This window comes from Rutidosis leptorrhynchoides, chromosome 6 (assembly GCF_046630445.1).
Source record: "Rutidosis leptorrhynchoides isolate AG116_Rl617_1_P2 chromosome 6, CSIRO_AGI_Rlap_v1, whole genome shotgun sequence".
Lineage (NCBI taxonomy): Eukaryota > Viridiplantae > Streptophyta > Magnoliopsida > Asterales > Asteraceae > Rutidosis > Rutidosis leptorrhynchoides.
In genome coordinates, this window is record NC_092338.1 from 431,814,890 (window position 1) to 431,842,293 (window position 27,404).

Genomic DNA, 27,404 nt, shown 5'->3' on the forward strand with positions numbered 1-27,404 from the left:
GTGTAACGCTACGCTATTTTTAATCATTGTAAGTTATGTTCAACCTTTTTATATTAATGTCTCGTAGCTAAGTTATTATTATGCTTATTTAAAACGAAGTAATCATGATGTTGGGCTAATTACTAAAATTGGGTAATTGGGCTTTGTACCATAATTGGGGTTTGGACAAAAGAACGACACTTGTGGAAACTAGACTATGGGCTATTAATGGGCTTTATATTTGTTTAACTAAATGAAAGTTTGTTAATGTTAATATAAAGATTTACAATTGGGCGTCCCTATAAATTACCATATACACTCGATCGGACACGATGGGCTGGGTATTTATATGTACGAATAATCGTTCATTTAACCGGACACGGGAATGGATTAATAGCCACTAGAATAATTAAAACAGGGGTGAAATTACATTCAAGGGTAATTGGTGTAATTGTTAACAAAGTAGTAAAACCTTGGTTTACACGCAGTCGATAACCTGGTGTATTCATTAAACAAAGTATTAAAACCTTGTTACAATTCGAATCCCCAATTAGTTGGAATATTTATCTTCGGGTATAATAATAATTTGACAAGGACACTTGCAATTTATATTTATGACTGATGGACTGTTATGGACAAAAACCAGACGGACATATTGAATAATCCAGGACAAAGGACAATTAACCCATGGGCATAAAACTAAAATCAACACGTCAAACATCATGATTACGGAAGTTTAAATAAGCATAATTCTTTTATTTCATATTTAATTTCCTTTATTTTATATTTAATTGCACTTCTAATTATTGCACTTTTATTTATTGTTATTTTATTTAATCGCACTTTTAATTATCGTACTTTTTAATTATCGCAATTTAATTTTATCGCATTTTTATTATTCGTAATTTCATTATCGTTATTTACTTTAAGCTTTAATTTAAGTCTTGTATTTATTTTATATTTTACATTAGGTTTTAACTGCGACTAAAGTCTTAAAATCGACAAACCGGTCATTAAACGGTAAAAACCCCCCTTTATAATAATAATATTACTTATATATATATTTGTATTTTTATAAAAGTAAACTAATATAGCGTTGAGCTTTGTTTAAAGATTTCCCTGTGGAACGAACCGGACTTACTAAAAACTACACTACTGTACGATTAGGTACACTGCCTATAAGTGTTGTAGCAAGGTTTAAGTATATCCATTCTATAAATAAATAAATATCTTGTGTAAAATTGTATCGTATTTAATAGTATTTTCTGCTAAAATTTAATAGTATTTTATACCCCTCTGCTTTAACATCATTCCCCCTTTGAAACGGTGATGGCTTGTCATTTGACTCCACACACCGTGTGTATCAAAATTTTCATCTATTTTCCTACCGTTTAGTATCAATCCTCTACAATCGGCAGACGCTAATTCCTCAGGCGTATATATACGTAAAGCCTGAGCCATGTCCAGTAAAGACATGTGGCGCATCGAACCGCCTAACAAAAATCTAATAAAAGAACGATCGGTTAAACTAGCTACCCGATCATTCAACTCTATACTACATAACAACTCTTCACACCATACTTTATATACAGGTCTGCGTATGGTGAATAAACATATCCAGTCATTAAAAGAAGAATTACCATACCTCTGTACCAGTAATTCCCTAATTGGCCCGGCCAATTCTACAGCTTCCAAGGGTCCCCATTCTATGACCCTCGGTACCTCAACAACCTTGGAATGAAGAGTATGCAAACCCCGTTGATATTTTGGATAATCTATCCAAAGTCTGTCAAATCTCAGGTTCGGGTGCAACTGTTCCAAGTGCATATCTGAAAAGGTCATGACTGGATGAGGTACATCCTGCTTGTAGTAGTTATCTACCTCCTGTTGTTCCAAGTTCTCAGCAGGAGCATGGCGGGCTTGGGATGAAGATTCACCCCTTTCATTCTGCAAAACACATCAAACACAAATTTTGTGCATCCAAATATGCATTAGTGTCAGCAAAATCATCAATCAAAATAATTACAATGACATTATCAATTTATATCAAACTTAAGCTTATTTTCACATTTTTATCAAATCTACACTTTTTCAAATAAGCATATATGAAAATTTTCGCCAAGTTCATAAGCATTCAACTCAAATAACATGTCAAAATAATCATTACTAGCAAATAAACAAGTCTCAAATGGCATTATCTTTCAAAAATCAAGTTCATGAATTTTGGACTTGAAAAAGTCCACTTTAATTCTCAAAATCATGTTTAGGCTCAAAGTTTGGATCATTTAACTACCTAGACATGTTACACTACTCAATTTAGCAACAATTCATGACAAAAATCGGCCATAACCTGTTTATATCAAAAAGCCCCAAATTGCTCAAGAACACAAACCCTAGATTATTCAAAATTTGAAGTTTAAGGCTTCTAATCATGTTAAACAGCATCAATCTAGGTTATACAAGCATAATACATAAACAATTTAAGTCTAATTACACTAGAAAGCATCAAAATCAAATTGGGGAAAAATAGCTCAAGAACACTAAAATTCGAATTAAATGGTGTTTAGGTGTAGAAATTTACCGTTTTTCTTGAGTAGTTCTTAGATATCATCCTTCTCAACATGATTTTAGCAAAAAATTTGGTGATTAACGGTTAAAAATTGAGATTTTTGGGGGTGATTTTCGTGGGTTTTCGCAGTATTTTTCGGGTGTTTATGCAGTGTGTTTGTGTGTGGGAGCTGATCAGTTCGTGTGCAGCTCTTATTTTTTTTTCTGTAATCCGGTCTCTCCGCGACTCGCGGAGATTTACCCTCCAAACTCCGCGACTCGCGGAGTTTGGTTTTTTTTTTTTTTTTTTTTTTTTTTTATATCATTAACTTATTAAAACAATTAAGTAATTAATTTTAAAATTTTGTTTCCCTTATTATTTAGGACGAGGTAGTTTCGGATCGATGTCCTAGTCCGTCCTTCGACAAAATTTTAAAATTTGTCTTTTTTTTTAGCGATTGTTTTAAAAGCTAAGATTTTTGGGTTTTTTCAATGTTTTTGGCATACTTTAAATTAATAAGATTAAAAATAATGATAATAAAAGTTCTCGTCCCTCCCTCGGGTAAAGCAATTTCGGTTCAAAGACCTAGTCTTCAACTTACGACGAATTTTTAAAAATCATATTTTTAACTTAATGAGATAAAGTAAATTTTTGTTTTTAAATTCACACAACTTAAATATAAAATTCAAAATTAAAAATTAAAAATTCACACCAAACTTAAAATTTGAAATGCATAAAATTAAAATTTCATATTTTAAAAATTAAAAATTCAAACCAAACTTAATTTAAAAATTCATATTATAAATTCACACCAAACTTATATTAATTTTTCAAATATTTACAATTTTAAAAATATTGTTTTTACAAAGTTTACAATATTAATTTAAGATTTAAATATTAATTTTAAAAATAAAATTAAAAATCTTTTTGTCTTTTTATCCCACTTTAATCAATCAAATATTATCAAAAATATGCGCCCCTCTTTTCGGTAAAGTAATTTCGGTTCCAAGACCTAATTTAACTCATGACGAATTTTTGAAATATTATGGGTTGATTGATTAAAGATATTTATACCTTAAGAATAAACGTTAAATTTCGCAGTGATGTAATAAATTTTTGAAGGATATCAATAATTTCGGTCGCCAAACCTAATTTTATTTAATACCAATTTAATACTTTTTAGCGAACAAATTAGCGTTTATTATCAAAAGGTTAAAAATAAAAATAAAAATAAAAACTGTACAGACATACCTGTGAAATAGATTTCTTAGTTATATGATCTATTATATTCATAAGATAGTCGATTTAATTGGTTTTCCATGGCTGCATAGGCGTAACCTCGAGCATTCATTGTCTTTTCTTCTAAACATATGAACGGTCCGTCTCTGCATAAAGTAACAAATTCGGTATTTGAATAAGTTTGATTATTTGAACATTTACCTCCATGGGACCATTTTCCGCATTTGTGACATCGTTCTAGGTGTCGTGCTCTTCTTTTCGCTGCGGATTTTGATTTTCCTTTACCAAATTGTAACTTATTATCTTCGCATCTGGATCCTTTTCTAACTCCGTCCATTCTTTCTCTGATTACTGATACTATTTCACTCGGTAGTATGTCATTATTTCTTTTAGTGATCAAAGCGTGTAGCATTAGACCATGGTTTAGTTCACAGGCAGTCTTCATTTCGTAAAAACCTAAAAAAAATAAAAATTCAGAATGGGGGGAGAAGACTAGTTCTTTAGGGTCTGCTAGGGAAAGACCATACGTGTTCCATTTTCGAGAACTACACGAAAACAGACAATCTAACTCTAACAGAAATACATATTATCCTTTAAAGACTTGATTCTCCCCACACTTAGTTAGCTGTGGTGTCGAAATTGTGATTAACTTCGTTGTCGACTTCCATCGGACCCTGTATGTAATGTTTAACTCTGTGACCATTAACTTTAAATTCAATCCCATTTGAATTTATCAATTCTATCGTTCCGTATGGGAAAACTCTTTTGACTATGAATGGTCCAGACCATCTTGATTTCAATTTTCCAGGAAATAGCTTGAATCGTGAATTGAAAAGAAGAACTCTGTCTCCTTCTTTAAATTCTTTTGAACTTCTGATTCTTTTATCATGCCATTTCTTCGTTCTTTCTTTATAGATTAACGAATTTTCGTATGCTTCATGTCTTAATTCTTCTAATTCGTTTAGTTGACTTAATCGTAGACGTCCGGCTTCATGTAAATCAAGATTACATGTCTTCAAAGCCCAAAATGCTTTGTGTTCAATTTCTACTGGAAGATGACATGCTTTTCCATAAACAAGTCTAAAAGGTGTGGTTCCAATTGGAGTTTTGTAGGCTGTTCTAAAAGCCCAGAGTGCATCCTCCAATTTAATGGACCATTCCTTCGGATTTGATCCTACGGTTTTCTCTAGAATACGTTTTAAAGCTCGGTTTGTATTTTCAACTTGTCCACTTGTTTGTGGATGATATGCGGTGGAGATTTTATGAGTTACTCCATATCTTTTAAGAACTTTCTCAAGTTGATTATTACAAAAATGAGTACCCCGATCACTTATTAAAGCTTTCGGTGTTCCAAACCTTGCAAAAAGACGTTTTAAAAAGTTGACTACAACTCGTGCATCGTTAGTTGGGAGAGCTTGTGCTTCCGCCCATTTAGATACATAATCAATGGCTACGAGTATATATAAATTATTATGAGATTTTGGAAATGGACCCATAAAGTCAATACCCCAAATGTCAAATACTTCACATACTTGGATGACATTTTGTGGCATTTCATCACGTTGACTTATTTTTCCGGCCCTTTGACATGCATCACAGGATTTGCAAAGAAGGTGTGCGTCTTTGTAAATTGTAGGCCAATAGAATCCAGCTTCATAAACTTTTCTTGCTGTTAGTTGAGGCCCATAATGCCCTCCTGTTGGTCCTGTGTGACAATGGTTTAAAATTTTACTAGCTTCATCTCCAAATACACATCGGCGTATTATTCCATCGGGACAACTTTTAAACAGATGTGGATCTTCCCAGAAATAGTGTTTTATATCACTGAAGAATTTCTTTCGTCTTTGGTACGATAATCCTTTTTCAAGGAATCCACAAACTAAGTAGTTTGCATAATCTGCAAACCATGGGATTTCTTTATAATCTATCTTTAATAGATATTCATCAGGAAAGTTGTCTTGTATGGCCGATTCATTTAGAACTTCTAATTCGGGATTTTCAAGACGAGAAAGATGATCAGCGGCGAGATTTTCTGCTCCTTTTTTATCTCGGATTTCAATATCAAACTCTTGTAAGAGTAAGATCCAACGGATTAATCTTGGTTTAGCATCTTGTTTTGAAAATAGGTATCTAAGAGCAGAATGGTCGGTATAGACCACCGTTTTTGCTAGAACGAGATATGATCGAAATTTGTCAAAAGCAAAGACAATAGCAAGGAGTTCTTTTTCAGTAGTTGTATAGTTCGTTTGTGCTCCTTGTAACGTCTTACTAGCATAATATATAGGTTGAAATCGTTTTTCAATCCTTTGTCCTAAAACGGCTCCCATTGCAAAATCACTTGCATCGCACATTAGTTCAAATGGTAGATTCCAATTTGGTGTTATCATGATCGGCGCATTAGTGAGTTTTTCTTTAAGAATATTAAAAGATTTGATACATTCATCTGAAAAGATGAATGGCGCATCCTTTTCTAGGAGTTTATTCATAGGAGTGGCAATTTTAGAAAAATCTTTTATGAAACGTCGGTAAAAACCGGCATGCCCTAGAAAACTCCTAACTCCTCTAACATTTGTGGGATGTGGAAGTTTAGCAATTACATCTACTTTAGCTCTATCCACTTCAATTCCTTCTTTTGAAATTTTATGTCCAAGAACGATGCCTTCTTTAACCATGAAATGGCATTTCTCCCAATTAAGTACTAGATTTGATTTTTCGCATCTAATTAGCATTCGTTCCAGATTAACTAGACATGATTTAAATGTATCACCGAAGACTGAAAAGTCATCCATGAATACTTCCATGCATTCTTCTATCATGTCGTGAAAAATCGCCATCATACACCTTTGAAAGGTTGCAGGGGCGTTACAAAGTCCAAATGGCATGCGTTTGTAAGCAAAAGTACCATAAGGGCACGTGAATGTGGTTTTCTCTTGATCTTCGGGTGCTATTGGAATTTGAAAATATCCGGAAAATCCATCTAGAAAACAATAGTAACTATTTCCGGCTAATCTTTCCAACATTTGATCTATGAAAGGTAAGGGAAAGTGATCTTTTCTGGTGGCGTCATTTAATTTTCTATAATCAATACATACACGCCATCCTGTTACAGTCCTAGTAGGAATAAGCTCATTTTTCTCATTTGTGATGACAGTCATGCCACCCTTCTTAGGCACGCATTGAACTCGGCTTACCCATGGACTATCAGATATTGGATATATTAAACCTGCATCTAGCAGTTTAATAATCTCTTTCTTAACTACATCTTGCATATTAGGATTTAGTCTTCGTTGGCGTTGCACATACGTTTTATGACCTTCTTCCATAAGGATTTTATGTGTGCAATACGAAGGACTTATTCCTTTAATATCATGAATCTTCCATGCAATGGCTGGTTTATGAGCTTTCAACACAGAAATGAGTTGTGATTTCTCATTTTCAGTAAGAGAAGACGATATTATTACAGGTAATTCAGATTCACCATGTAAATAAGCGTATTCCAAATGGTTTGGAAGTGGCTTTAACTCTAATTTCGGAGGTTCTTCTATCGATGATTTATATCGATATCTGTCTTCTTCTTTTAGCATTTGAATTTCTTCTGTTGTTGGTTCATATCCATTAGCTATAAGTGTAGCTAACATTTCAGCTTCATCAATTGGTTCATTACTTTCTCCTAAAGAACATTCTCCTGTTCCTTGTAATTCTGGAAATTCTTCTAATAATTCTGCATGTGCATCTATAGTTTGAATATAATAACATGTATCATCTGCAGATTGTGGTTGTTGCATTGCTCTATCAACTGAAAAGGTAACACTCTCATCCTCTATACTTAGGGTCAGTTTCTTACCGAACACGTCTATCATTGCTTTAGCCGTGTTTAAGAATGGTCTTCCTAATATGAGAGGAACTTGAGAATCTTCTTCCATGTTCAAAACAACAAAATCTACTGGAAATACTAAAGTACCAACTTTAACTAGCATGTTCTCCATTATCCCTCTAGGATATTTTATTGATCTATCGGCTAGTTGTATGCTTATTCTGGTTGGTTTCAATTCTCCAAGGTCTAGTTTAGCGTATAGTGAATACGGCATTAGATTTATACTAGCACCTAAGTCTGCCAATGCTTCTATTGAACTAAGACTACCCAGAAAACATGGAATTGTGAAACTTCCTGGATCAGATAGTTTTTCTGGTATCTTATTCAACAGCACTGCTGAACAATTAGCATTCATAGTTACAGCCGAGAGTTCTTCCATTTTCTTTCTATTCGTGATTAGATCTTTCAAGAATTTAGCATACCTTGGCATTCCTGAAATCACATCAATGAAAGGAAGATTTACATTTATCTGTTTAAACATATCCAGGAATTTGGATTGCTCGGCTTCAAGTTTCTCTTTCTTCATTTTACTCGGGTAAGGAAGTGGTGGTTGGTATGGTTTAACATAAGGTTTATCCTTAACTGTGTTATCTTCATTAACCTTTTCAACTACCGGTTCTTTTTCCTTATCTTGATCGGGTTGTGGTTCTTGTGGAGTAGGAATAGTTTCATCAGAAGTTACAGGTATTTCAGGTGGTTTAAGTGTTGTACCACTTCTTGTGGTAATAGCTTTAGCTGTTTCATTCCGGGGGTTAGCATTTGTATCACTAGGTAAACTTCCCGGTTTTCTTTCACCTATTAACCTTGCTAGGTTACTTACTTCTTGTTCCAGATTTTGAATAGAAGCTTGTTGATTTCTAAATGCTTGAGCATTTTGTTCATTGGTTTGTTTTTGAGATGTGAAAAACTGTGTTTGAGTTTCAACTAGCTTCGTCATCATATCTTCTAAATTCGGCTTTTTATCATCGGTTTGTTGTGGTGGTTTGTTTTGAAAATTAGGTCTTTGCTGATTGTAAGTATTATTGGATACTTGTTGATTGCTAGGACCTTGTTGGTTGTTGTATGGAATATTTCGGTTATAATTCTGGTTTTGATTGTAAATCGGTCTTGGCGGTTGATAATTATTCTGATAATTATTTCCAGGCCTTTGGTTTATGTATGAAATATTCTCTCTTTGTTCCATTGTTAATTCAATACTGAGACAATCTTTTGTCAAATGTGGTCCTCCACACTGCTCACAACTAATTCGTATAGCATGAATATCTTTAGTCATCTTTTCCATTCGTCTCTCGAAAGCATCTATCTTTGCGGAAATGGAATCTAAGTCATGGCTAGAATCGGCTCTAGCTGCTTTAGATGATCTAATGATATCTTTTTCTTGGTGCCACTCATGTGAGTGGGAAGCAGTGTTATCAATAATTTTGTAAGCATCAGTTTCGGTTTTCTTCATAATAGAACCACCAGCTGCTATATCTATGTCTTTTCTTGTAGTGATGTCGCATCCTTGGTAGAATATTTGTACTATTTGACAGGTGTCTAAACCATGTTGCGGACATCCTCTTAACAACTTTCCATATCTTGTCCACGCCTCATATAGAGTTTCATTTGGCTTCTGTGTGAACGTAACAATTTCTGCTTGAAGTCTTACGGCTTTAGATGCAGGAAAGAATTGTTTAAGAAATTTGTCAATTAAAACGTCCCATGTATCGATCGCCCCTTCAGGTAACGATTCCAACCAATCTTTGGCTTCTCCCTTTAAAGTCCAGGGAAATAACATGAGATATATCTGTTCATCCTCCACTTCTCGTATTTTAAATAGTGTGCAGATCCTATTAAAGGTACGTAGATATTCATTTGGATCTTCCTTCGGCGCACCACTAAATTGGCATTGATTAGTCACCATGTGTAAAATTTGTCCTTTGATTTCATAATCTGGCGCATTAATGTCTGGATGAGTAATTGCGTGACCTTGGCCAGTGCGTTTAGCTCTCATTCGGTCTTCCATACTTAAAGGTTCCAGATTCTCCATAATTGAATTTGTTGAATCGGTATCACTAGATGATTCTGATTTAATAGTTCGTTCCTCAATAATCTCTGTTTGAATGATTGGTGGTTCCGGAGGAAAGTTTAATGGTTCAGGATCTATGAACCGTTCCTGAATATTTTCTGGATTCTCAATTGTGAGGTTGGGTTCAAAAAATGGATTATCGGAAATTTGAACTGAAGTACTTGGTCGACTGGATGACGATTCTAAAGAAAAATCAACGGCGGTTATATTTGTTAAACGATGTCTTGATCTAGTTACAGGTGGTGAACGTACAAAAGGTGATGAACGTCTTGCTCGGTGCATTCACTGAATATCCTATTAGTTTTTAAAAGGAAAGAAAAATTATAATAAGTTATCCAATCAATAGACTTTTCTGATTTTGCCCACGTTTCGAATAGCCAAAAGATGCAGCAGAGGGGCAGGATTCGTTTGGTCTCAATATAATTGAGGACTGTTTGGCTCCAATAACCCGGTCCACGTACAAATCCAACTATTACTACGAACCAGAAAATTTTGATGTCTATCAATTTAACCACTTAAAATAAATTTTCGTAATTTTTAGAAATTTAGATAAGAAGTAGAATAAAAATCTAAGTCCTAAAAACTAGAATAGCGAGAAATAAGAGAGAAAAAGAGTTTGTCGAAAAAGGTCGAAAAAGAAAAAAAATGGTTGAAAAATAAAAGGTGACGGAAAAATAAAAGAAACTTATAAAAACTTAAAAATACTTAACTAATTTAACCTTATTACTACAACTAACTTAAAATTATAATCGCAAATTGATATTACTAATTGGAATGATAATTGATACATAGTAAAAGGTCTAAAAATATTAAAGCTTACAGGAAAAACTAAATCCCAAATGGAAATAACTTAAAAAGAAACTAAAACTTAAAAAGGCATCGCAAAATTCTAAAGCACCTAAATCTTAGTCTAAAGAAAAAGCACTTAAGGAATTCTACGGCAAAACCTAAAAATATAGGAGTAAAAATAACTATAGCAAAAACTAAGTTTAAAATTAATTATGAGCTAAAAATATAAATATTACGCTACAACGATTAAAAAGGGACAAAATATAAAAATATACAAAAAGTTGTAAAAAGTACAATTTTTATAAAAATATTATTTTTATAAAACTATTAATTTTACAATTTTATATAAAACTAATTTAACTAAAATATATATAAATAAAAAGTAAAAGTAAAATTAAAACTAATAATAATAATAATAATAATTAGGTTTTAATAATAATAATAATTAAAAATACCCGTAATCAATGCTTGATTAGGGTTTTTGTCCGTGTGTCAGAAGCCCTCCGCGAGTCGCGGCAATTAAAGAATAAAACCCCGCGAGTCGCGGGGTTCAGGAATTCAGTTGACAGGTTTCACTTTTTACGCGTTTTTCTTTATTTTTTTTTATTTTTTTTATATTTTCTGTTTTTAATTTAAATAAACGATTTTAAAATAAAACTTATATTTTTATAAACTAAAATAGAAATAAAGAAACTTATAAAACTTAAATATTTACAAAATCTTAAAAATACATATATTTTTGTTTTTCTTTTTATATTTTTGAATAATTAAAACGTATTTTTACAAAAGCGAATTTTTAATAAAAGTAACTAAAAATCTTTTTTTTTTTTTTTTTTATATATTAGCGTTGCGCTTCCGGTTTTTAAGATAAATCCCCGGCAGCGGCGCCAAAAAATACTTGATGTCAAAGCAGAGGGGTATAAAATACTATTAAATTTTAGCAGAAAATACTATTAAATACGATACAATTTTACACAAGATATTTATTTATTTATAGAATGGATATACTTAAACCTTGCTACAACACTTATAGGCAGTGTACCTAATCGTACAGTAGTGTAGTTTTTAGTAAGTCCGGTTCGTTCCACAGGGAAATCTTTAAACAAAGCTCAACGCTATATTAGTTTACTTTTATAAAAATACAAATATATATATAAGTGATATTATTATTATAAAGGGGGGTTTTTACCGTTTAATGACCGGCTTGTCGATTTTAAAACTTTAGTCGCAGTTAAAACCTAATGTAAAATATAAAATAAATACAAGACTTTAAATTAAAGCGTAAAGTAAATAACGATAATGAAATTGCGAATAATAAAAATGCGATAAAATTAAATTGCGATAATTAAAAGTACAATTAAATAAAATAACAATAAATAAAAGTGCGATAATTAGAAGTGCAATTAAATATAAAATAAAGGAAATTAAATATGAAATAAAAGAATTATGCTTATTTAAACTTCCGTAATCATGATGTTTGACGTGTTGATTTTAGTTTTATGCCCTTGGGTTAATTGTCCTTTGTCCTGGATTATTCAATATGTCCGTCTGGTTTTTGTCCATAACAGTCCATCAGTCATAAATATAAATTGCAAGTGTCCTTGACAAATTATTATTATACCCGAAGTTAAATATTCCAACTAATTGGGGATTCGAATTGTAACAAGGTTTTAATACTTTGTTTAATGAATACACCAGGTTATCGACTGCGTGTAAACCAAGGTTTTACCACTTTGTTAACAATTACACCAATTACCCTTGAATGTAATTTCACCCCTGTTTTAATTATTCTAGTGGCTATTAATCCATTCCCGTGTCCGGTTAAATGAACGATTATTCGTACATATAAATACCCCGCCCATCGTGTCCGATCGAGTGTATATGGTAATTTATAGGGACGCCCAATTGTAAATCTTTATATTAACATTAACAAACTTTCATTTAGTTAAACAAATATAAAGCCCATTAATAGCCCATAGTCTAGTTTCCACAAGTGTCGTTCTTTTGTCCAAACCCCAATTATGGTACAAAGCCCAATTACCCAATTTTAGTAATTAGCCCAACATCATGATTACTTCGTTTTAAATAAGCATAATAATAACTTAGCTACGAGACATTAATATAAAAAGGTTGAACATAACTTACAATGATTAAAAATAGCGTAGCGTTACACGGACAGAATTTCGACTTACACCCTTACAACATTCGCTAACATACCCTTATTATTAGAATTATAATTAAAATTAAAATATAAATTATAAATATAAATATATTTACGTATGAAGAGGAAGAGAAAAAAAAATGTGTAAAATTTGATCAGAATTCGGTTGGCTTTATAGCCAGACTTGATTTTTGGGGCTCCGCGACTCGCGGCAAAATACCCTTACAACTCCGCGAGTCGCGGAGAGGTAATTACAACTCACACCCTTGAAGTTTCTTGCTGCCGACGGTTTTAATAATATATATATATAATATATATATAATTAATATAATTAATTATATATTATATTATATTTATATACATAGTTAACTTGTAATTTTTAGTCCGTTGCGTCGAGCGTTAAGAGTTGACTCTGGTCCCGGTTCCGGATTTTCGAACGTCCTTGCGTACAATTTAATATCTTGTATTTTGTGTTTTGAATCTTGTACTTTTGTGATTTCGAGACGTTTCTTATCAATAATTGGAACCTTTTTGATTGTCTTTTGTACTTTTGAGCTTTTTGGTCGTTTGCGTCTTCAATTCGTCGAATCTGTCTTTTGTCTTCACCTTTTATTATTTAAACGAATATCTCTTGTAAATAGAACAATTGCAACTAAAAGCTTGTCTTTCTTGAGGAATAATGCTATGAAATATATGTTCGTTTTTAGCATTATCAGGAGCACAATCACTCTGAAGGATGTCCGCCATGTGCCAGATCTTCGGCTGAATTTACTTTCTGGGATAGCTCTCGACAAACAGGGCTATGATAGTCATTTCAGTAAAGGCACATGGAAATTGTCAAGAGGCGCTATGATAGTCGCTCGAGGACACATTTGTGGCACACTGTACAAGACTCATGTGAAGATCTGCACAGACAGTATTAATGTTGCAGAAAAGGAGGCTTCACAAAATTTATGGCACCAGAGACTCGGTCACATGAGTGAGAAAGGGTTGTCTACCCTAATAAAGAAGGAGCTTATCAATGTAGACAAGGATGCTGCACTAGATCCTTGCAATCATTGTCTGTATAGTAAGCAGCATAGAGTCTCGTTTAATTCCTCTTCAACGAAAAAATCAGGGTTACTCAGTCTGGTACACTCTGATGTTTGCGGTCCCTTGGAGGTTGAATCAATTGGCGGCAATCGATACTTTCTGACGTTTATCGATGATACTTCTCGAAAGGTGTGGGTATATTTCTTACGGACGAAGGACCAGGTGTTCGATTACTTCAAACAGTTCCATGTCATGGTAGAACGTGAGACAGGAAAGAAGTTAAAGTGTCTTCGATCCGACAACGGTACGTGAATACTCTTCCAGGCAGTTCGATGCCTATTGCAGATCAAATGGCATCCGACATGAGAAGACGGTCCCACGTACCCCTCAACATAATGGTATAGCAGAAAGAATGAACCGAACAATCATGGAACGTGTTCGGAGCATGCTCAGTATGGCTAAGCTGCCAAAGCCATTCTGGGGAGAAGCAGTCAGAGCCGCTTGTTATCTGATCAACCGATCTCCATCAGTACCACTGAATTTTGAAGTTCCGGAGAAACTTTGGTCTGGAAAGGATCCATCATACTCTCACTTAAGAGTATTTGGATGTTTGGCGTACGCACATGTATCCAAGGAGCTCAGGCAGAAGCTGGATGCAAGGACCACTCCATGCATATTCATAGGCTATGGAGATGAAGAATTTGGATACAGATTATGGGATCCAAAGGAGAAAAAGGTGATCAGAAGTAGGGACGTAGTGTTCCATGAAATCCAGACAATAGAAGATATTGAAAAGCCCACAATATCTCAGAAGACAAATGTTGCTGCTCAGGTGCCAGAGGCAACAACGGAATCATTCATGAGAAATGAATTTTCAGTGCAGGAAGAAATTCCAGAAGTAGAAGATAATGAGGAAAATGACGGTGCTGAGCAGGGGGAGCCACAACCCCATCTGCCAGACGTTCCAGAACCATCACAAGGTCAAGATGATGGTGGATCTCCTCAGAATGTTCCAGAAGTTCGTAGATCTGAACGAGGTCGGATTCCATCGAGTAGATATCCAGAATCCGAGTACCTTCTACTTACTGAAGATGGAGAACCGGAGAGTTTTCATGAAGCAGTAACTCATAAGGATAAAGAAAAATGGTTGCTCGCAATGCAGGATGAGATGGATTCTCTGCAGAAAAATCAAACTTATGAGATTGTAGAACTTTCACGCGGGAAGAAGGCACTGAAAAATAAATGGGTGTTCAAGCTGAAAAAGGATGGTAGTGGAAAAGTGGTGAAATACAAAGCACGACTTGTAGTCAAAGGATTCCAACAAAAGAAAGGGATTGATTTTGACGAGATATTTTCACCAGTAGTCAAGATGACTTCAATTAGAGTCATACTTGGATTGGTCGCAAGTATGAACTTGGAGCTTGAACAGATGGATGTAAAGACAGCTTTTCTTCATGGAGATTTACATGAAGAAATTTACATGGAGCAGCCAGAAGGTTTTGAGGTTTCAGGAGATAACCTCGTATGCAAGCTGAAGAAAAGTTTGTACGGTTTGAAGCAGGCACCTAGACAGTGGTACAAGAAGTTTGACTCGTGCATGGTGAGTCACGGGTACAAGAAAACTGCAGCAGATGAGTGTGTCTACATTCAGAAGTTTTCTGAATTAGATTTCGTTGCTCTTCTACTATATGTAGACAATATTTTGATCGTAGGGAAAGACGCAACGAAGATCAACCAGCTGAAGAAGGAACTCTCTAAGTCTTTTGACATGAAAGATTTAGGACAGGCTCAACAGATTTTGGGAATGCAAATAACCCGAGACAGGAAGAATAAAAGGTTATGGCTATCTCAAGAGAAGTATATTGAACGAGTGCTTTCACGTTTCAATATGAACAATGCCAAACCTGTTAGCATTCCATTAGCCAACCATTTCAAGTTAAGCAAGAGTTCTTGTCCCTCATCCAAGGAAGAGATCGGGGAGATGTCTTCAGTACCATATTCTTCAGCAGTTGGAAGTTTGATGTATGCAATGGTGTGTACAAGGCCCGATATTGCTCACGCAGTGGGAACAGTGAGTCGTTTTCTCTCGAACCCCGGGAAAGAGCATTGGGATGCAGTAAAATGGATTCTCAGATATCTTAAAGGTACAAAGAATCTATGTCTTTGTTACGGGGGAGCTGATCCAATCTTGGAAGGCTATACAGATGCGGATATGGCCGGAGATCCTGATAGTAGGAAATCTACTTCAGGATTCATTTACACTTTTGCAGGGAGAGCTGTTTCATGGCAGTCAAGACTACAGAGGTGTGTTGCATTATCCACAACTGAAGCAGAGTATATTGCTGCCGCAGAAGCTGGAAAAGAAATGTTGTGGTTAAAGCGTTATCTCCAAGAATTTGGAATCAAGCAAAAGGAGTACAAGGTACATTGTGACAGTCAGAGTGCTCTAGATTTGAGCAAGAACTCCATGTACCATTCCCGTACAAAACATATTGATATTCGCTATCATTGGATACGCGAGGTAATTAATCGACAACTGTTGAGACTAGTGAAGATCCATACAAAGGAGAATCCTGCGGATATGTTAACAAAGGTGGTGACTCGAGAGAAGTTGGAGTTATGCAGAGACATAACTGGAATGTTCGTGGATTCGGCTGGAGGGGGAGAATTGAAAGTTTTCAGCCTACAATCTAGAAGCTCACCTTCTAGATGTTCAAAGTAGCCTTCTTTGAACACCATGTAGAAGAAGCAAAGATGAACACGATGACGGCCGCCCACCATCTCCGTTCACACCCTTCCACCGCCATAGAATTTTTACTATAAATAGAGGTGCAAACCTCAATTGTAAATCATCCCAAATCACTCAGAGAAGTGTAATCACAACCTAGAGAGTGTGTGTGAGTTTGAGAGTTTTTTTGTAAGAGTTTTGTAATACTCTGTAAATCTATTCTTGTGAGTAATAGAGTTGTTTTTCTCTCAAATTTATATCTCCCAACGTCCAGCGATCCCCTCTTCCTAACACATAAGTACGCATTGATACCAGGGACAGATCTGCGTAGAAGACAAGGCTTTTGTATGAGCATAATCTGAATATGTTTGAAGTGTCTTGTTGGGCAAAGATTAAAAAAAAAATAGTCTAATTAATCTCTTATAAAATTTTACAATTTGTTTATAGAACTATTGTTGTTTTAGTTACTATTTGTAAAGTACAGTAACCAGGGGCGGAGCCAGACGTTTGGTTGGTTGGGGTCACAAAATAATACCGAAAAATGTTGTGTCTCAAAAATCCAATTTACAAATTATAAGAATTACAAGCTTGATTATAAATAATACGTCTAATATAATTCACGCATAAACTTGAATTTATAAGGCACTTGTTGGCTTTTAGACTTCAAAAAAGCTGTTAAGAACTTGATGCTGGGCATTAGAAACAAGAATCGATGGGGTCACATATTTGAAATTAACATATTTTACATTAGATGGGCTAATGGCTTTATATGGTAGTGGGCTTATAGTGGGCTGTTGAATGGGGTCACAGGCCCCCATTAGCCAATACATGGCTCCGCCCCTGACAGTAACCACACTAGAAATGAAGCTAATTTTTTTTTTTTTGGGAGCCATACATTAAAATTATCCCTAAATTAAATCATCATACTCAATATATAAATTCTAATCATGTATTTGATCAATTGCAATACCAGATATAATCCATAAACAGCATTTACAAATTCAGATTTGAGTCGAAACCAACAATAGTACTCGTATGCATTTACAAAAATATATATATACTAACGCTGCAGAGGTCGGGCTGCCATCACCTCCAAGAGGGAGTTCGGCTGATGATAAAAATCTCCGGTGACGATTTGCATCATGATGTTTAAGTGCATTCAAAGATCTTTTGGTGTCAGAATATTTATGTTTTACCTGAAAAACCACATTGGAAGATGCCAACATGCATAATTCAAAAACAACAACAAAAACAAACCCAATTCTGAAAACAACAACACCTCTTCTATTCACATCCATAACTCAAAATTTAATCCTACGTTTGTGTGTTAAAAATGTTATATAAAGCATGTGAAGTTATTAGAAAGAAGGAAGGAAAGAATGAAAGAAAAGAAACCCACATTGAATTGTTGAAGAAAAAGCTAAATATAGAAAGGGATAACAGATTTAACGGAAATATATGGTTGTGTTGGTTTATACCCATGTTTCATAATGTTAAAAAGCTTTGATGGCATGTGGGGGCTGGGGTACTTGTGATACAGATCAATACATCATACATTACTTTGATTGATCATTTATGTTTTTAAGTTTTTTATATGATCCCTATGCTTTTGCCTTATGATCAATTTAGTCCTTTTGGTTGTTTCTCATTAGATTATGACATTACTTGTAAACATAAAATACATCTTAGGATAATTAGTGGATAATTAGTGGTTTGGGTCCTGATATCCTCACAAGAAGTCTCAGGTTCAAATCAGTAGCAACATATCTTGAGATAATATGGTTGCAAACGGTCACGGGATAACATGGTTGAGTCACGTTGAGTAAAAATATTCCCCATCCACCAAGACATTGCCTGAGTGGTATAAGCTCTGGGTTGGATCTGATTCCTAGTTGCCGCAGGTTCGAATCTAGGGGGAAGTTTTCTCAAGGATTCTGTTGTAGTGAATAAAGGTGTATGCCCTAAGCCACTCGGTTTTAATCCAAAGCACATCGGGTACCTAATGCGGGGATGATGTGTGAAGAGTTTCCTCCTAACGCGTGTGTGGGTGACAAATGAGAGTATTCGATGTCGAAATAGCCGTTATATATATATATATATATATATATATATATATATATATATATATATATATATATATATATATATATATATATATATATATATGGGCAGTATCAATGGAGAAGTAACCAATCGGGGGGAAGCCAAAAAAAAAATTCGTTTTTTGAAAGAACTTTGTTCACGAACATTATAGATTGGATGAAAATATGACCATTTTAAAAAAAGACACTTCGTGATGAATGTTATTATTTTGGCGGAAAAACGATCGACAAAAATAACATTCAAGATAATATTGTTCGTGAAGAATGCTAACGTTTTTTTTTCCATGTTTTGTGAAGTAAAATTTAGCCCGATTTAGAGTTTAGGGTTTAGGGTTTAGGGTTTAGGGTTTGGTGTTTTGGGTTTATTCCATAAACCCAAAACACCAAACCCTAAACCCTAAACTCTAAACCATTCGTGTTAAAAACTCAATCTAAATCCTAAATCTAAACCCTAAACCCTAAATTTCTAAACCCTAATATCTAAACCCTATAAAACCTAATATCTAAAACCTCAACATACGCTCGAAAAACACGATAATTGTTATATATTACTTCTTCTTCTTCGAGCGTTTTTCCGCCAAAATAAAAACATTTATCACAAAGTGTCTTTATTAAATGTTCATATTTTTTCATCAAATCTATAATGTTCGTGAACAAAGTTTTTTTTTAAAAAAAAAAAAAAATTTGTATATTCCCATCCTCGAGCAGCCTCAACATGGAAAACTTTATTTGTTTCCCTTTTTAGGAAAGTGAAAAAAGAAGGAAAAGCACAAGATAAATATAGAAAGCCAAAATGTCTACTCTAAACTCTGTTGACTTATGGAAATGGTACTCACATTTACTAGGTCGGTCCTTTTTTAGCTTAGTTTAATTAGTTGGAATGTGATATTTTACCATAACATGTTAATATTCCATATGTTGAGATTTGTGTACTACAATCTCTGGTATAACTTTCAAGTTTGATATTAAAGTTCTTTAAAATTTTAATTTCTAATGTCAAAGAGACAATATATTTATGTGTTGATGATCATTATAAAGTTGGCACCTTTACTAGCAATAGACATGTTAAATGATCCTGTTCCAACTTCCACGGAATCGGAAATGTCAAGATCATGTTGCCAAAACCTGTTTACACGAATAGTCATGTGTCTAGAAATAGATGCAAAATATAATGAAATTAAAGTGATTTAACAGATACAGAAAGCAATCTTATTTAACAAATATGTACGCATCAGATTTTGTATCTACTAGGTACTTTAACTAGACTTAACTTCCTCTAGTAGTACAATGAGTTGATTAACTTCAGTCACCTGACGCCAATGGGGCTTTGCCTCATTGGTCACCATGTTAACATGGTGTTCGAGGAGACCAAGGGTTCGAGTCTCGGGGGGGGGGGGGGGGATTTTCGTGAATTAACTCTAACCACTAACATTGCCTTTCAAAAAAAAAAAAAAAAAAAAAAACTTCAGTCACCTGACCCATAACCACAGCGGGACCCGTAGTTTCGAAGCTCGATCTCACCGTCACCGATGAACTAAATCCTGCTTTCATGTTCCCATTCTTCTTATTAACCATTATCATCATAGATGAAAACTGAGATACGTCTCCAAAAACAATACATTGTTTCGTAAAACATGATGAAAGTGAAGAATTTGATGATGATGATGATGATGATGATGATGATGATGATGATGATGATGATGATGGAACAGGCCTGCAGACTTGATGAATTTGCAATGCCATTAATGTATCAGATGTTGTATATAGAATATATATCTGTATCTATTGTTGACTTGTCGTGTGTGGGTGAGAGTGGTATTTGAAAGAATTGGAAGGGAACTGCCAGAGATGATCGCGTAGATGCAATGGTGAAAAAGAAATTTTTTTCACCAAGTGAGAAATTTTTTTAAAAGCGTTGTAACTTTTTTGGCCAAAATATGGAGGTTTTTGGGCAAAATACGGAGGTTTTTGGACAAAATTGGAGGTTTTTGAGTAAAATTTGCTGGTTATTGGGCAAAATTTGAAGGTTATGGGGCAAAAGGCTTTGGGGCAAAAAAAAAAAAAACAAAATTCCACTTGGGCCAAAATCGAAAAATCCAAATTTTTTACACTGAAAATTGCAAATCCACTGAGGGCGGGTCCCCCGCCCCCGCATGTTTCCGCCACTGTGTGGATGATTTAGTCTACTGGGTGATCCCAAATTGCTGTTAAAAAATATATATATTTTTGTTTACAATGTAAAAGGAGGTTATTCAAAATATAAACACGTAAATCTGCCGATGCCAAAGTAGTTTAATGAACTTTACTTAAGACAAAAAAATCAGTTGGGATAAAATCGGCAATTTTGACAAAATCATGTAGTGTTTTCTTACGTTTGCCCGAATTATTAATGCATCTAATTTGCCAAACCTAAAACTAATTATGTAACCCGGGATAACGTAAAACTTATTATGTGACCCGCGATGATGTGACGAATCAACATCCATATGTCCTTATATTAATGGTGAATTGATGATGAGATTGGGGTTGTGGATGCAGACAAGATCAATAGGATAGGAATGAAACAATGGTGACCCAATAGCATCCTGTAAACAGCCAAAAGCCCATGCCAAAGTATAGGCATACATACTACTTTCATAAGTTAATAAACCATTATATAAATAAAAAAAACTTAACTTTCATTTTATATATGTTATGCTCAACTTCATAAATACTTCTATTCCTTAGAGATAGTGTAATATAAAGCTTATGATTGTTTACTTTTATATAGTATTAAGTGTTGTTTGGAATCTTGGATACAAGTCTTTGAGAAGGGGCCTTTTTATTCATTTTCTTCAGATTACGTAACGAAGAAATGTTGGAAATTTAGTGTAATTGAGGGATTTAATCTACACTTGTAAATGGGTTAGGAGGTACGGAGTGTACATCCATTAAGTGATAGATTACCCGGACCCGAAAGTGGTTTTCCATTATCACAAATTTGAATGATTACGGAAGTATTATTCCTGCACCAGGTGAAACATCTCCATCGTGGAAATAAAATAAACAACTTTATGAAAAGGATTTAATCGATTTCCTTGATTTGGTTGTTGGAAATAAAACAAACAACTTTATGAAAATGATTTAATCGATTTCCTTGATTTGGTTGTTGGAAATAAAACAAACAACTTTATGAAAAGGATTTGTTTTAGATTTGAAAAGGAAATTAGTTAGTGAAACATCTTCATCGTGGAATAATACTTGTTTTTGGGTGCCTATAAATAAGGACTATCATTCATGAGAAAAGATAGATACAAAAACACCTTAATAGTCTTATGCAAAAGAGTTCTTGTTTACTGCCAATAACAAAAACTAATCTCTGTCTTATCCCAAAGTGATATTCGTGTAACCCAGGCAATAAGGGTCGAATAATTACTTTCGGAAAGTGATACCACGATTCAGTGATTTATCCGGCTATCGATTATTTTACCCTACACGAAATTTCAATAAAACCTCCAACAATCGAAAGTAATTATTTGTTATAATCGATGGCGGCTATGATGAAACACATGACGGCGAATTTCTCTAAACTTGATAAGTTTGATGGAATTGATTTTAGGAGATAGCAAAAGAAAATGCACTTCTTTCTGAGCAGCATGAGTGTGGTGTACGTACTCAGCACACCAATTCCTGAAGATCATGGTGATGATGCCACTGTTGAACAAATTCGGAAAAGGTTCAAGTGGGAGAACGATGACTACATCGCTAGAGGTTTAATCCTCAATGGTATGGCTGATTGCCTTTTTGATATTTACCTAAATGTTGAATCTGCTAAAGAACTATGGGACTGTTTAGAAACCAAGTATATGTCTGAGGATGCTTCTAGTAAAAAGTTCCTTGTGAGTAATTTTAATAATTACAAGATGGTCGATTCTAGACCGGTCTTGGAACAATACAATGAGCTCATTCGTATACTTGGTCAATTCACACAACATAAGATGAACATGGATGAGTCTATTCAAGTCTCAAGCATAATTGATAAACTACCTCCATCTTGGAAAGAATTTAAACATTCTTTGAAACATAAGAAGGAGGAGTTAACTCTTGTTGAGTTGCGTATTGAGGAATCCCTCAGGTTGCAGGATAATGACAAGCCAAAGAGCAACGAAGTTGCTGGTACGTCTGTTGTCAATATGGTGGAACATAAAAAGTTCACTAGTAATAATGACAAAAAGGAAAAACGTAAACATCAAGGTAATAACAAAGTTGATCCTAATAAGAAGTCTAAATTGACTTGTTGGAAGTGTGGTAAATCTGGACACTTGAAGAGGGATTGCAAGGTTATTTTTGGCACTAACAATGCTAAGGGATCTAGCACAAATGGTTCGGGCAATGGTTCGAACAACTAAGCCCCGAAAGGTCAGAATATATTTAATAATTCAATTGAGAATTATTATGTTTCGTATATATATGAGATTTATTTTGTGCAGGATGATGATGTTGCGTGGTGGGTTGACTCTGGAGCTACTATTCATGTATGTAAGGATATATGTTGGTTCAAGAATTACGAGTCGGTGACTAATGGATCAATTCTTCATATGAGAAATGAGTCAACAGCCTCTATTCATGGACGTGGTCGTGTGGATTTAAGTTTTAGTTCTGGAAATATTGTTTCTTTGTTTAATGTTTTGCATGTACCACAAATTAGGAAAAATTTGGTTTCAAGTAGTATGTTGAATAATTGTGGTTACAAGCAAGTTATTGAATCTGACAAGTTTGTTCTATCTAAAAATGGTTTATTTGTTGGATTTGGTTATTTGAGTGATGGAATGTTTAGACTAAACATTGAACATGTAAGTGTTGATATTGCTTGTATGTCTACTACTAGCATAAATAATTCTATTCTTTGGCATGCTAGACTAGGACATGTACACTTTAAAAGAATACAAGATATGTCTAAAGATGGATTAATACCGCCCTTTGATATGAACAATGAAAAGTGTAAAACGTGTATGTTGACAAAGATCACTAAGAAACCTTTTCAAAATATACATCATGATACTGAGATTTTGGAATTAATACATAGTGATTTATGTGATTTGCATGCAACTCCTACTTTAGGGAACAAGAAATATTTTGTGACTTTTATTGATGATGCTTCTAAGTTTTGCTATGTTTATTTGTTACATACTAAGAATGAAGCATTAGATAAATTTAAAATATTTAAAACTGAAGTAGAATTACAACAAAAGGCATTTATTAAAAGACTTAGAACGGATAGGGGAGGTGAATACATTGACCAATTGTATTTCCAATCCGTTGGTATTATCCATGAGATCACAGCTCCTTATACTCCACAACAAAATGGTATATCTGAGAGGAAGAATAGGGTCCTCAAAGAGATGGTTAATTCCATGTTATCCTATTCGGGTTTAAGTAAGGGATTTTGGGAAGAAGCTATATTAACAGCTTGTTATTTGCTTAATAGAGTTCCTAACAAAAGGAACAAGATTACACCTTATGAACTTTGGAATAAAAGAAAACCTAACTTGAACTATCTTCGGGTATAGGGTTGTAGGGCTGTTGTAAGACTGCCTGATCCCAAGAAGAAAAGTTTGGCTGAAAGAGGTATATATTGCATATTTATTGGATATGTTGAACATTCCAAGGCGTATAGGTTCTATGTTATAGAGCCTAATGAGTTTGTCTCAATTAATTCTGTGATTGAATCAAGGGATGCAATCTTTGATGAAAATCGATTTTCATCTATACCTAGACCAAAGGATATGATTCCAAGTAATAATGAAATCAATAAGGATTGTAATGATGAAGTCTCTGAAAAGGCTGTTGATCAGTCACTTGAGATTCGAAAAAACAAAAGAAAAGGGAAACCTGAATCATTTGGACCTGATTTTCAGTTATACTTAATTGAAGGTTCTAGGGATGATGTTTCTACCCAATATTCGTATTGTTTCAATGTTGATGATGATCCTAAAACATATGATGAAGCAATGAGGTCTCAGGATGTTGCATTCTGGAAAGAGGCAATTAATGATGAGATGGATTCTATCATGGGCAATAACACTTGGGTGTTAGCTGATCTACCTCCTGGTTGCAAACCTTTGGGTTGCAAATGGATCTTCAAAAAGAAGATGAAGGTAGATGAAACTATTGAAAAGTTCAAGGCAAGGTTAGTCATTCAAGGCTTAGACAAAAGTCTGGAATTGACTATTTTGATACTTATGCTCCCGTGGCACGTATCACTACCATTAGACTGTTGATTGCTTTGGCTACAATTCACAATCTGGTTATTCACCAGATGGATGTGAAGACAGCATTCTTGAATGGTGAATTGGATGAGGAGGTTTATATGAACCAACCTCAAGGCTTTGTCATGCCAGGTAATGAAGGCAAGGTGTGCAAACTTGTGAAGTCCTTATATGGTTTGAAACAAGCACCTAAGCAATGGCATCAGAAATTTGATGAAGTGGTTTTATCTAGTAGTTTTAAATTAAACCAAGCAGATAAATGTGTATATAGCAAATTTGATGATTCTGGTAAAGGAGTTATAATTTGTCTATATGTTGATGACATGTTAATCTTTGGGACTGACCAAAGTCAGGTTGATTTAACAAAAGAATTTTTGTCATCAAAATTCTCCATGAAAGATATGGGGGAGGCTGACGTTATCCTTGGCATTAGGATCAAACGTGAAAGCAAAGGAATTTCGATTTGTCAATCTCATTATGTTGAGAAGGTGTTGAAAAAGTTCAATTGCTTTGAATGTACTCCTGTGAGTACCCCTGTTGATCCAAGTGAGAAGCTTATGCCTAATCAAGGTGAAGCTGTATCACAACTTGAGTATTCTCATGTGATTGGCTGTTTGATGTACGCCATGACTTGTACAAGGCCGGATATTGCTTTTGCTGTGGGAAAACTGAGTAGATATACTAGTAATCCTAGTACTCATCACTGGCAAGCAATTAGGCGGGTACTGAAGTACTTGAAGAAAACTATGGACTATAGTTTATCTTATAATGGGTTTCCTTCGGTAATAGAAGGATATTCTGATGCGAGTTGGATAACCAATATTGAAGATCATTCTTCAACGAGTGGTTGGGTGTTCTTGCTTGGGGGAGGTGCTATTTCATGGGCTTCTAAGAAGCAGACATGCATTACCAACTCAACGATGGAATCTGAGTTTGTTGCTTTAGCTGCTGCTGGTAAAGAAGCAGAATGGCTTAGAAACTTGATCCATGAGATACCATTATGGCCTAAACCTATAGCACCCATGTCTATCCATTGTGATAGTGCTGTGACAATGGCAAAGGCTTATAGCCAGATGTACAATGGAAAGTCTAGACACTTAGGTGTCAGACATAGCATGATTCGTGAACTCATCATGAATGAGGTGATTTCTATAGTGTTCGTGAGGTCACAACAGAATTTAGCTGATCATTTGACGAAGGGATTGGCAATAGACTTGATTGACAAGTCTGCTGTGGGGATGGGTTTAAAGTCCACATAAATGTCTAATTATAAGATACCCAATTCCCTTCCAATGAAAATTAGAAGTTGAATTCAATGCGGAAGGCTTATACTTAGAAATTTGGAGTACATAAATTTTATATCATCCCAAGGTAAGGTATGTACTCGGACCTGCTGAAGGTGAGGTTGAAGTCTAGCTTCTTAACAGTTCATTTGAAAAAGTGCAAGAGCAGGTGCATGACTGAAGTGAACTACCTATGTGAATGTGAAGTTTTGCCGCTTCAACAAAGCTTGGACTTTTAGCTTTGGATACATTCATGAAAGGATATGGACACATGGCTTGTAAAGTGTCAGGATAGCTTTAGAGTATTTGAAAACTTATGTGTATATTATTTTCAGTTATTCAAATGGGTTGAAGGGTTCAATTCTTAGAACACCCTGATTCTCGAATATTTGGAATGTGTAATGTACTAAGGTGAAAATTCAATCTTCAAGATATTTTCATTTATGCATAAGTTTTTGTTTTAATTTGTTTAATTCTCATGAAACGAATTGCACTAAATTGGGGAGGATTGTTGGAAATTTAGTGTAATTGAGGGATTTAATCTACACTTGTAAATGGGTTAGGAGGTACGGAGTGTACACCCATTAAGTGATAGATTACCCGGACCCGAAAGTGATTTTCCATTATCACAAATTTGAGTGATTACGGAAGTATTATTCCTGCACTAGGTGAAACATCTCCATCGTGGAAATAAAACAAACAACTTTATGAAAAGAATTTAATCGATTTCCTTGATTTGGTTGTTGAAAATAAAACAAACAACTTTATGAAAAGGATTTAATCGATTTTCTTGATTTGGTTGTTGGAAGTAAAACAAACAACTTTATGAAAATGATTTGTTTTAGATTTGAAAAGGAAATTAGTTAGTGAAACATCTCCATCGTAGAATAATACTTGTTTTGGGGTGCCTATAAATAAGGACTATCATTCATGAGAAAAGATAGATACAAAAACACCTTAATACTCTTATGCAAAAGAATTCTTGTTTACTGCCAATAACAAGAACTAATCTCTGTCTTATCCCAAAGTGATATTCGTGTAACCCAGACAATAAGGGTCGAATAATTACTTTCGAAAAGTAATACCACGATTCAGTGATTTATCCGGCTATCGATTATTTTACCCTACACGAAATTTCAATAAAACCTCCAACAAGAAATAGCAATTTAACCTATGAATTAAGAACTATATAGAAACAGGTCAATAAGTACCAGGCCATCAAAGTTTGCCAAAGACATGAGGAATCGTCAACAACAAAACCCAACCCAATATCACATAAATGGTGTATAGGGGAGGTGAGATGTAGACAATCATTCCCCTATCCGAGAATTAAGATAAGTCATTTATCCATAA

General features: G+C 34.5%; 1 protein-coding gene across 2 annotated transcripts in view; it reads right to left on the reverse strand.

Moving 5' to 3' along the window:
* LOC139853074 (aspartic proteinase 36-like) overlaps positions 1–19,739 on the reverse strand; it is a 46,940-nt gene extending 27,201 nt beyond the window's left edge. The window contains exons 1-2 of one of the 2 annotated variants that reach the window (XM_071842440.1): positions 19,566–19,739; positions 17,484–17,614 (exon numbers count right to left, since the gene is read on the reverse strand). In XM_071842440.1, the coding sequence (XP_071698541.1) occupies positions 17,484–17,614; positions 19,566–19,634 (200 nt within the window). In that variant the 5' untranslated portion in view covers positions 19,635–19,739. Of the gene's footprint in view, positions 1–17,483; positions 18,301–19,565 lie in introns of those variants that run through there. The other variant, XM_071842439.1, reaches the window with a different exon arrangement.
* Positions 19,740–27,404: the final 7,665 nt, after the last annotated feature.